General features: G+C 33.8%; 1 protein-coding gene across 1 annotated transcript in view; it reads right to left on the bottom strand.

Moving 5' to 3' along the window:
• Pi3K68D (phosphatidylinositol-4-phosphate 3-kinase catalytic subunit Pi3K68D) overlaps positions 1-12,627 on the bottom strand; it is a 168,667-nt gene that overhangs the window by 78,189 nt on the left and 77,851 nt on the right. Inside the window, exons 11-14 of the mRNA XM_072534551.1 lie at positions 9,448-9,577; positions 9,129-9,339; positions 3,409-3,585; positions 2,538-2,832 (exon numbers count right to left, since the gene is read on the bottom strand). Of these exons, the coding sequence (XP_072390652.1) occupies positions 2,538-2,832; positions 3,409-3,585; positions 9,129-9,339; positions 9,448-9,577 (813 nt within the window). The remainder of the gene's footprint in view (positions 1-2,537; positions 2,833-3,408; positions 3,586-9,128; positions 9,340-9,447; positions 9,578-12,627) is intronic.

Raw genomic sequence — 12,627 nt, 5'->3', positions numbered from 1 at the left:
CCACGCAGTGCAGTAGAAAGAACAACATTACCGCGGTATCAAGGGGGAAGAGGACTTATGGATATAGGTGAGCAATTGGATAAACAAATTGCTAATTAAGAACTTATTTTCAGGTACAGGCTGAGACATCTACTTTACATCGAGCAATTTGCGCAGTAGATGATACGACGCCGCTTAAACTGAGGGAACAAGAAATGCGCATAAACCACCTGACTAAACAAGACAAAATGCGCACCTGGATGAGTAAACCTCTGCATGGGCGACATCTCAATGAGATCAGCCAAGAATATGTCGACAATACAGCGTCGAACTATTGGTTGACATCAGGAAAGATGTTTCCCGAGACTGAGGGTTTCCTACTTGCCATTCAGGATCAGGTTATTCCAACTAAAAATTACCTGAAATATATTGTTAAAGATCCTCAAGCCCAAAATGACAAATGCCGATATGGATGCCAAGCCCAAGAAACCATCCAACATCTTACCGGTGGCTGCCAGGTATTTGTCGGTACTGATTATAAAGAACGCCATGACTCAGTAGGAAAGATTATCCACCAAGAACTAGCTGACAAACTGGGACTTCTCCAAACCGACCATCTTCCTTATTATCAATACGTCCCTGATAGAATGCTTGAAAATGACAACTACAAGCTATACTGGGACCGCACTGTGCTCACAGACCAACCAGTGGCCCATAATAGACCCGATCTCATACTAGTTAATAAAATTACTAGGCAAACAACACTTATTGATGTGGCGATACCCAACACCAATAATTTACGTGTTAAATACAACGAAAAGATCGCCAAGTACAGAGATCTAGAAATACACATCAGGAGACAATGGAGAATGGAAAGTACACAGACGATACCTATTATTCTTTCTACCACTGGAGTCATCCCGAAGAGCCTCCTAGAAAACATAAAAAAGCTGGGTCTAAATGAACATCTATATAAGATTATGCAGAAAGCTGTGTTACTTTCGACGTCCAGATGCGTACGAAAATTTTTGGGAGATACACCGACATACCAAGTCACCTAGTACTCGATAACATGGAAAGAGTCCCACCAGAGCTCAATCCTTTTGATACCGTAGGTATCTGGGATGAGTGAATTTTCCTCTTAAAGGGAGTGTGAGCCGTATGGCTAAGTCTGGATAATAATAAATTGCCTTTATTTAGTCTGTAAAAATTTACAAACAAGAGATACATGAGGCGAAGTCTAGCTAGAGCTACTCCACTTAACCTCAAGTTTACAAAGTCAGTTTGAAATAAGTAGAACATGAAAAAAAAAATGATTTATAAATTGACATAAATAATAATATAATATTGAAATGGTAGAAATAGTCATGTGGCTACTAGAAAAATAAGATAAAGAAAATAATTTGTGATGTTATGTGATAAATGATATTAATGATAAATAAAAACAAAAAAAAATTCTAATGGTAACAATTACGACAACAATATACTATATAATAATAATAACGTTACTGCGATTGTAGTAAAAATTTCTTATAATGCCGCTTCATGAAATCAAGAGATTTACCTCTTAAATTTTTTGTTAAACTATTAAACACTAAAACAGCATTGTAAGTAAACGATCGCTGGAAAATAGCTAGTCTATATCTTGGCAGCATAAGACTATGAGGATATCTCAGATCCAGATTATGAGCGTCTCCACGAAATACTAATTTGTTCCTTAAATAAATAGGATTTGACGACGAAATAGTTCGATATATCAATGAGACGAGGTGATATTTGTATAAATTATCTATTGTTAACCATTGAAGTTCTTTAATTTTGCATGATACACGATCATATTTTCTTATGCCAAAAACAAATCTGCAACAATTATTTTGAATTTTTTGCAACCTCAATTTAGTAAATTGATCTAAGCAAGGGTAAAATACCAAGAGCCCATAATTAAGAATTGACATAACCATAGTTTCACAAAGTAACTTATGCAATTTAAAGTTTAAAATGCCTTTACTTCTATACAGTTGACGCATAACTAAATAGCACTTTTTTACTAAAAGGGTGACATGCTCTTGAAAACGTAGCGTACAGTCATATATGACTCCTAAGTTTCTGCAACTATTAACATTTTTTAGAGGTTCATTTTTTATAATTAGTTTTTTAAAGTAGTAATTTACTGGCTAATTGGCTCTGCCAAAGCAATTTTTCAGGAAAAAAAAAGTAGTAATTTAAAGACGATGACAAGACCTTACAGATAATTGTCAGATAAACACGGCAAACAATATTAAAACAGGTATTTGCAGTGTTATTATTGATCATATTAGTTCATAATTACAGAAATAAATACCTAAATATGTTTAAATATATATTTTAATAAATTGTTTATAAATATTTTCATATTGTATACGAGTTGTAAAGCGTAAGAATGTGTCTTTATGTTGAACTAAATATTTTGATGTAAACAAGCTTAAAAAAATCATGAAAATAATTGTTTTTATCAGTACAACACAATGTTTTTTTGGCAAATATTATTCTAATTTATATAAGGAAAAACTTGAACTTACTTCTCGAATTTCTGGCGAAAATCTATACAGCAAATCTTGATCACATGCGTCCACAAGCAACTGCTGCGTTTCGTTATCTAAACTTGAAAAATCTCCCTTGATAACATTACTGTATAATTCTGGTGACATAGAAGGAAATTGAACTTTGGTAGGAGCTACAATTTCGATTCCTATAACCGAATGTTCAGGATCCGGATGACTACCCATCGCAGGTGATGGTCCATAGATATGGTCGTTGATATAGTTTGATTCTTTCGGCCACATTGATAGAAGTATGCTACCTTGGTTCATTGAACTGGAAGAAAGTATGGAGCAAAATTATTTTAAGGAAAATCAGTCTCATTAGTTTTCTTGAAATGTTTATTAGATTTAAATTATTGCATACATATACTACATACTGTAGTCTGACGAGGAATCGTATTTTAAATTATAAATACATATTATTGGAAAATTAAGTAAATAGTGGATTAGGATTAAGTAATAAAAAAGTATTCTTTAATGCTTCGTCAAGATTGTGTATTTTATAAATATCTACTACTGTTTATATTATGTTATATTTCTAAATGTAAAGTGCCATGATCATTACAGCTCCTCTTTTACTACGTAAGCATTAGGGTGATTTGAATGATCTACTTTACATTCGATTAGCAAATCAGAATAAACGTAGACTTCGTCAAATAAAAATATGTCATTATTCTTACTTAACTACTTAAAATTAAAACGAACCTGCACCTGCTCCCAAATAATGCTTTTCCTCTATCATTATTAGAATGGATTAAAAATTAACACATTCTGGATCATTTATCGTGTTCCCGTTTCAAGATCTTTCATACAAAGTTGAATATCTACGTATTAGAAAAGAAAAACTAACCTTTCATAATTGAAAAACTGGACAGCCGCCCATCCTATCTCTTCCTCTTTATATATTGGAGCGCTTGAGTTTTTGGTTTCTTCGCTATCTGACGTAACTAATGTTCTACCGTATATTTGAACAACTAAACGAGATTCGCGTGCCAAACTATTTATTGGCACATCTTCAAATTCTAACCTATAATATTAAAAAATGTATATAATATCAAACAGTACAATTGATACAATATAATTTATATTCAGTATATAATTAGTTCAAATCAAATAGTAGTAACTGAAAACGCAATTAAGCAATTAATAATCGTTATTATATAGATAGAAATGTTATCAGATTACATACAAACGTTAGATACATAGCTCAGTTTGTTGACAAACTCACTTCGATGTGAGTAGTAAATTTTTAAAGACATCAGTTTAAAATTCAATGGGGATCTAAAGCTTTAAATCAGTCAGTCGATGTGGGTGGATCTCTGGGACAAAAATCTGTGGATTTTGAATCTGTTTTGGCGTTTTTACATTGCAAGTTTCTGCGTCGATATGTAACTGTGAATCAACTAAATAAACTACACTACCGAGACAAAGGGAACACGACAAAGTGGATTTTTAAGGGCGAAGTGGCTCCTAATATGAAGAACAAGATGAAAATAGTTGAGCGAATAAATTAAAAAAAAAACTTTCTTATGTAATAAAGCAAAAACCCTGTTTCATCAAGATAATGCATGCGTACATACCCGAGTGCACGAATTTTAATTTAAAATTCATTTTAGGCTTCTTTTTTTCTTGTGTTGCATTCATCGTCAATCCAATGATTTTTCCGGGCACAAATTTCTGTTCCTATTTCATCTTTCGCTGCTGCTTCAATGTCTTCTTTTATTCTGGTCCTACAGGAGTCTATATCTGTCCGGCCTTCTTCATTTTCATTTTGATTCCTTAGCCTGTTGGTGATGTTTTCCGAGTACCGTACTGCAATTGTCGCATCTCTTAGCTTTTGAACATTCCATTTTTTTCTATCCATTTTATTTTCTTTACCGGTGTTTGAAATTCTAGCCCTTGACGTTTCCATTTTCACTTAGAAAATCGTCCTTAAAATACATTTTTTTTCTATGTCATCGTATTCTGTAGCATTTCAAATCACCTTGTATGTATTAAAACACCGAGGAATATTTTCAATGTATTTCCATTTCTTATCGTATAATGTTAAAACACCAAATATTACTTCAATCCTTTTTGCGTTGCCGAGATTTATAAAAAATACATTTTAAAGTTTGTTTACATATCACAGATGGGTATTTCTTCGGCATTTCTTTGATCGAGAGCCGCTTTAGGACATTTTGCGCGTCAAATAAACAGTAATATTCCCGTTTGTATGTTTTGTTTGTACCAAGTTGGGCGAATGATTTTTAAAGAGAATGACATCACTCTCAGTGAGGTCGCTGTCAAAGGCAGTTGGTTTCGGTGTTGGCCCGAATTTTTCTTTTAATTAGTAATGTTTTTTCGTCTTTTGTCATGGGAAAATGTGCAGTATAGTAGCAGTGTGGAGTTTAAGTGCAGTTAATGAAGTTGGGTTTGAGATCTTGACGGGGAAAGAGGTGATAAGTAATCTTCAAAAACAACCGGCAATTTTGTTTGTAAAAAAAGTGAATTATACTCGAATGTAATGTGTCAATTTTTGCAAGAGTAATCACGGTTTTGTTTCGTGCCGTCTCTCACCTAAGGGATTTGAAGAACGGCGTTTCAAATAACTTTAAAAGTTATCCACATGGTTCCAGGCAAAGACTTGAGTATACCAAAAGACCAGTTTTGAAGATTGCGTCCCAGTGCCCAGCTTCCACCCTTATTTTGTTTGTCTCTGGTCATTCTAGACTATCTTTGCAGTGTGAGATGCATTTGTTTGTTTGCAGTGAATTTGAGTCCAGTTCCAACCACAGAACTTTCAAAGGCAAAATCAACATTGAGTGAAAACCAGGTATCCTTCTTTGTTAAATTTTTTTAAGTAAAAATAGACATTTTCCATCAATAATTGCTTTCATGAAAAGTTAACAAATTGTAATAAATAAAATTATAAATGTTAAGGAGTGGTTAGGTGTCATATTAATAATTATTCTCAAAGTTTTAAAATGTAGTATTGACATATGACAGTTTAGCACTATGTTTTTGACAATTGGTACATACCTAATCATAAATTTAATATTTGTTTTGTTTTGTTTTTAAAAACGTTAATCTCTATGCATAGTTCCATTTCAAAAGATATTTTTCATTTGTAATAATTTATGCTACAAAATATCGCCCATTGACAATTGTAAGTTCTTCTAGTATCTCCAACTTCTAGAGTTTGTAAACCAACAGTAACATTTGTAAGTTTGTTTTTATTATTTTGTATTTTATTATTACTATTTATATTGTAACTGTTTGTAGTGAGACAACAATAAATATTTAATTTTTCTCCCTAAACCAAGTTATTATTTCCTTTTGAAAAGTTTCTAACCCCTTATAATGCAATGTGGTAGGCAAAATAATCGTTCCAATTCTACTCGTTAAATCCAATCACGTGCCACCTCGCATATCACACAAGGAGCAACAACAATGGAGGTACACGAATCTACACACAAAAAAGAAGAGCGATTCTGTGGCGATAGTTCAGAGTTATTATGACGTCATCTGTTCCGATACTAACTAAGCAAGATTCTGAATCATACGCACCGACCAATAATGCAGATCCAATGCTAACTGACATTGGCAATATATAAATACATGGTGTATAAAAAATACAGACATTGCAAAAATACTAATAATACTAATTTAAAATTTAACCATAATTTAATTTTTATAAAATTCAATGTAGCTATCGTAGAAAACCAGCTAACAAATTGCAGAGATAATTTTGACGTCATAATATGCTACAAGATGATTTCATACAGTCAGTCTCCTTAACCATCTTTATAAATTATAACCCGAATAATAACGAACAGATTAGAGACAAAGCTGGATTTTTACCAACCTCGGGAACAAGCCGGTTTCCGCCCTAATTACGGCACAAACGATCACCTGCAGTGCCTAAAAACCCTGATAGAAAAAACTAACGCATATAACCGTCCCTTGGCATTGATATTTGTAGACTTTAAAAAGGCGTTTGATACAGTGGAATTACCGTCCATCTTAAGAGCACTACAAGATTGCAGGGTCGACCACAGATATTGTAATATAGTTAAAAATATATATGAAAATGCCACAACAACCATAAGTATACATTCATCAACTAATAAAATAAAGATAAAAAGGGGAGTCAGGCAAGGTGATACCATGTCACCAAAGCTGTTCATTACCGTTCTTGAGTATGCATTTAAAAGACTAACATGGCAACAGAAAGGAATATCCATCGATGGAGAAAGATTAAACCATCTACGTTTTGCGGACGATATCGTGCTTCTGTCAGATAATCTGGGAGAGATCAAAGACATGCTCCAAGAACTGAATTACATACTACAAGAAACTGGGCTGGAGATAAATTTCGAGAAAACCAAAATGATGACCAATATGGTTCCCAGCGAAGAGATACAGATCAATAACAACAAGGTAGAATTAATCGATAAATACACATACTTGGGTCATGAAATCAGAATAACCAGAGACAACCAAACCTGCGAGCTAAATAGACGAATCACGTTGGGATGGGCGGCATATGGAAGGATGAGAGACATTTTTAAAACAAATACCCCAATTCACCTGAAAAGGAAGGCATTTAACCAATGCATCTTACCAGTCTTGACCTACGGAGCAGAGACCCTAACTTTAACGAAAGCTACTGCCGAAAAACTGAGGGTAACACAAAGGCGAATGGAGAGATCAATGCTGGGCCTGACCTTGAAAGATCGCGTGAGAAACCAGGAGATACGCCGACGAACTGGCGTAGACGATATTATACTGCGAATCAATAAACAAAAGTGGAGGTGGGCTGGACATGTTGCTAGAATGGAAGACGGAAGATGGACGAAGAGATTATTGGAGTGGAGACCAAGAGCCGACAAGCGAAGTCGAGGCAGACCACCCACCCGATGGACCGACGACCTAAGGAGAATAGAAACAAACTGGATTGCAGCAGCTAGAGATAGAGAGAACTGGAGACGTTTGGAGGAGGCCTATATCCAACAATGGATGTGAAAATGGGGCTGGATGATGATGATGATGATTTCATACAGTCACTTCATATGGCTATATCATTCTAAATAATCCGAATTGAACACTCCATTTTTTTTAAATTGATTCCAATTTTACACCATTTAATTTCAGAGTAGAGTTTGATTACATATGCCATTTGTTCCCTATTAAAACAGGAATATACTAGACCAGCGAACAAATTACGAACGAAATGCTTTTGCACAGAATGGAAAGAGACAGAGAACTTTTGACCACCATTAAAAGGAGAAAGACAGTATATTTAGGATACATACAGTCCATCTAATTTACAAACCGTTGCACGTCATCGGCGTCATAGCCTGTGACGTCACATGATACCAACACGAAATATTTAGGCAGTACGTGTGTTCTTTTTTAGAATCACTTTGCCGAGTACACTGGCATTACAGCCACTAGACATATTTTATTATATACGCGTAGAACTAATATTTAAAGATTTCTATTAACTTATTGAAATAGACAACAATATGTTTCATTTAATTTGTATAAATGCATTATAAAGCGTTTTTTTGAAGAACATTTGTTCGGAACACACTGTAACTGTAAGGTGAAATTTTGGCATACATTGGTAACACTTATTTGACAGTTGCGGCGTTGACACTTTTTGTACTTTATTATTTTAAATTTTAAAGTGAATACCTCTTGTTTTATATTTTTACCTATTTAATAAAATCTGTTTTTTTTAGAACAAAATTAGTGTTTTATTTAAAAAATGTCACGTAAGAATTTAAATACTCCCGTTACTCCCTGCTGCAGTCTATATTGCAAGGTAAAGTCAAAGGTAAGCGAGGACCCGGTAGAAGGAGAATATCATGGCTGCGGAATTTAAGAACATGGTTTAAGAAAACCTCAACGGAGCTGTTTCGAGCCGCAGCGAGCAAGGTCATGATTGCCAATATGATTTCCAACATCCGAAACGGATAGGAACCAGAAGAAGAAGAAGAATTTAAATAGTCGTTCTAAAGAGTATAATAATAATTATGTGACTTATTTGATTTAAAATGGATTCAGGATTTTTTTATACTTTGGCAACTATGTCAACTTCGATCTCTGACGTAGATAATGACGTGCAACGGTTTGTAAATTAGATGGACTGTACTTAGAAATGAGAAGTACGAGTTGTTGCAGCTGATTAAGAAGGGTAAAATCACAGGAAAAAGGGTTAGACGACAAATATCCAGGCTGAAAAACATTCGCGACTGGACCGGGTTGAACACACAGACGCTTTTAAGAAAAGCAGCAGATAGAGACGATTTTGCAATGGTTATAGCCAACCTTAATTAGTGGAGTCGGCACCAGAAGAAGATCTAGTGCTGACTAGATCAGCATAAATAAGCGAAGCGCCTGATTAGAGGCTGTAAGAAATCTAAGAATGTCTAGATCATAGTACAGTAATATTTACAGAACTGTAAGGACTTTTCACGTAATTCAAATGTGTTATTGTTTTGGCGCAACTTGTTTTGGAATTGAAAATAGTATAATAATATAATTTGACATGTACTGTGACATTTTAGTGCAAGTACTTACCAATGATCAAATACAATTCTCGCAGGCCAATATTTATCTCTGTCATATTTGCGTGTAGGTTGAGTACATAAAGATTTACCGATCTTTTTTGTTCCGTGATATATTTGAGCAGCGACAGTGTATTCCTCATGCTCCCATTCAAATGAAGGTCGATATATAGCACATATTCTCACAACTACTGAGTCCATAATATCATGAACGTATCTCATAGCTAAAAATATACACATTAATAATATAAAAACTATAATAAACGTGACCATGAAAAAAACTTGCCTGAATCATTAAAAATATTTATTACATGAAAAGATACAAAACTTACATTCATTAGAAGAAGTACTTTTTACTTCAAAGTCCACAGAAAATGCTTGGCAATACATTTCTATCAAATTTTGAACAGCAAAGCGAATTTTGTTACAATGGTTGGTAATAAACTCGGAAAAAGTCGTTTTCTAAAACAAAAATATATATTTTATAAACGTAATGTCTATAAAGTGGCCCACAAATTGCGTTATTGCTCGACGAACAAGTCTGTTCGAACAAAAATGACGAAAAACGGAAGTGTGTGGTTTAAAAACTGTCGTCGTTTGTTGGCGTGAAAAATTGATGGAATAATCAATTTCAGCTTGATTATGTCTGTCGAACTTGTTCGATAAGTACCTCAAATCGAGCCAATCTGAAGTGTGGGTACAACAATATGGCGGCACATTCATTTATTTATTATTTTATTTTCAATTTATTTTTTAAAATATCTATTTCAAATTCAAAGTGTACATTTCTCAACGAATTGTTTCAATATGACGGATCTTCGCCTGATCAATAAAACATTTTTATTAGAATTTATACAACTCTACCAAGTTTTTCCGTGTATGTGGAAGATTAAAAGTCGTGAGTACAGTGACCGAGTTAAGAAAGACAGATCATATGAAAGTCTATTGGCAAAGTTAAGAGAAGTGGATGCTGATGCAACAAAATAATCAGTAAAGAAAAAGATTGATTCATTAAGAGCACGCTACAGAAGGGAGTTAAAAAAGTCAATAGATCAAAACATAGCGGCGCTGGAAGTGATGACATATTATATATACCAAATCTGTGGTCTTATGATGATCTGTCATTTTTGAAGGACAAAGAAACTACACGTTCTAGTGTATCAAATTTAGAGCATGACGATGATTCTTATTATTGCAATGACAATAATACCCAGGAAGACGACGAAGAATCACAGTATTATAAGACTTTAATACTTAGTATACTTCCTCCTATAATTAATAAGGGTAAGGTGTAACAAACTAAAAGACTTTTATTTTTTTTACTTTATTTTATTCAAAATTGTAATTCCAATTTTAATTCGTTCATGTAACAAGTTTACATGAGAAAACTGGTTTCTCATCAAAAGCCATTTTTTCGCCCATTTTGTTCGTTTACGTTTTTTGTTTGATTTTATAGCAAAAGCCGCTGCTACTACACACAAATAAATTCGTTTCATATTCGGACAAACTACTAAACAAAACTGAAGTGTGTGTGCAACTCGTGTTCGACATTTTTGTTCGAACAAACTTGTTCGTCGAACAAAACGGTCGAGCAACAACGCAATTTGTGGGCGGCTTAACATTAATTTTGTGTTATTTTATTAATATAAATATAATTTAGGCACTCTAAATGGTACGTTATAGTGAGTTGTATAGGGAGATAGTCTTGTTATAATACCTGTATTTATTTAAAATGTAAGACAAAGGGTATTTGGTATTAGTAGATAAACCTTTTTTTAAATAATTTTATAGTGAAGTAAACATAAGTGGTACTAACAGTGCCCTAAAACTAAGTTGAAGAATCGGAATTTTGTAAGTTTTGGTAGAAGAAATTTATATAAAGGTATCGTAAATATAGCTAGAATTAATTTGAATCCGGACTTGCCCATCGCCATATTGGTTTAGTACATAGTGTCAAATGAAGTGGTTCCATTTAGTAAATACAGAAGTATCGTTTGTGTCATATCCCCTCTCTTATATATCTCTGGTTTTGACACACTTGTCAAATTTGACATTGGAACAAAAAGTGTAAAAGTTTCTATGATACTCAAGAAACTTAGTAAATTTAAAGAAGAAAAAATTAGGAGTCTATCGTTTAACCCTGGAAAATATCTATAGTAGGATCGTTTTAGCCTGTCGCATAAGTAATAAAAGTGTCTGTTCAGATTTGCCTCAGGTAGTCATCGGTTCTCAAATTAAAAATGTACGGTTTTCTTAATTTGATAATACGACATTAGGGATTTTTTAATAAAATAACTTTGTATTATGTTTTATAATAATTGAATATCATAATGTAAATTGATAAACATTGAGTATGAAATATACAGGGTCATTCACGCAACATGTTGGTTAAAAGTTTTCAAAGTTCTGGTCGTCACTGGTTTCTGCAAACTTGGAATAATGGGTTATGCAAAGCATTCTTCATTTTTTAAATCTTTGCATTCTTCTAGCACTTCCGGTTGTACCGGAAGTCGCCATTAAGTTTCTTATTTTAAATAGAAACTGTGCTTTTTGTTATTTTTTTAGAATCTACGTAAAATTCTGGATCGATTTTTATTGGGAGACCATTCTCGAAAAAATAACCGTTTTTGAGATATTTAAAGTTTTTGAAAAATTTTTCATATTACACATGCAACTTCAAAAATTAATATTGTGGTTAACATTTATTCTGAAAAAACAAAAATTCTTTTTCAGCGTTTACTAAACTCCATTTTTATTTAAGCATAAAAAAATTTGCCAATGTTAATACTGGGTGTTCAAAATTTTGTATTATATTTTTATTTTTATATATTTTATAAATATATCTATAAAAATATATATCTATATAAAACAAAGACTTATTCCTACTTCTCACACACACCTTCCCAAACCCACCGAGGTAGGTTGTACTCCTGCGGTACAACCAGCCCCGGCTTTCCTCCGCCCCCTGGTCTTTGGAGCCAGGTCTCGACTATTTCGCGGTATCTCCCGTCAGGCAATGGGAGATTTCCGTGTATTTACATTTAAGTGGTAGGTTAGCCCATTTGGCTTTATCACTACCGGTCAAAGCAATTGTTCGGCGATCTAATGATGGTTGTGTGTGCCGATACTTGCTTTCCCTTTTCTGCACCAAGTGCAGTCGAGAGCAAGCAAGCATCGAATCCTTTCATCCGTCGTCTAATACCCAGTCATTCGTCCAGTCATGTCCTTAATCTACCTTAATTGCTAATCTAATTTTTTGGTGTTTGCATTCAAGAGCGTCGTGCGGCGTGCCTCCGGCTCTCTCCTGCATGCGGTTTTTGTTTTATTTTTTTTTGTTTTTTTTTGGTGGTTGGTACCCTTTTGTGTTAATTTTTTTATCTACGTCTTAATCTATGGACAGGTATCATCACTATCTGACTCGCTATCCGATTCACCTGAATCTTCATCATTACGAATAATTAAAGGTCTTACTTCATCAATAACTTGTTCTATTTCATATGAATCTAAAATTT

The sequence above is a fragment of the Diabrotica undecimpunctata genome, chromosome 6 (genome assembly GCF_040954645.1).
Source record: "Diabrotica undecimpunctata isolate CICGRU chromosome 6, icDiaUnde3, whole genome shotgun sequence".
Taxonomy (NCBI): Eukaryota; Metazoa; Arthropoda; class Insecta; order Coleoptera; family Chrysomelidae; genus Diabrotica; species Diabrotica undecimpunctata.
The sequence above is the reverse complement of the archived record's forward strand: the minus strand, read 5'-3'. Positions and strand labels throughout refer to the sequence as shown.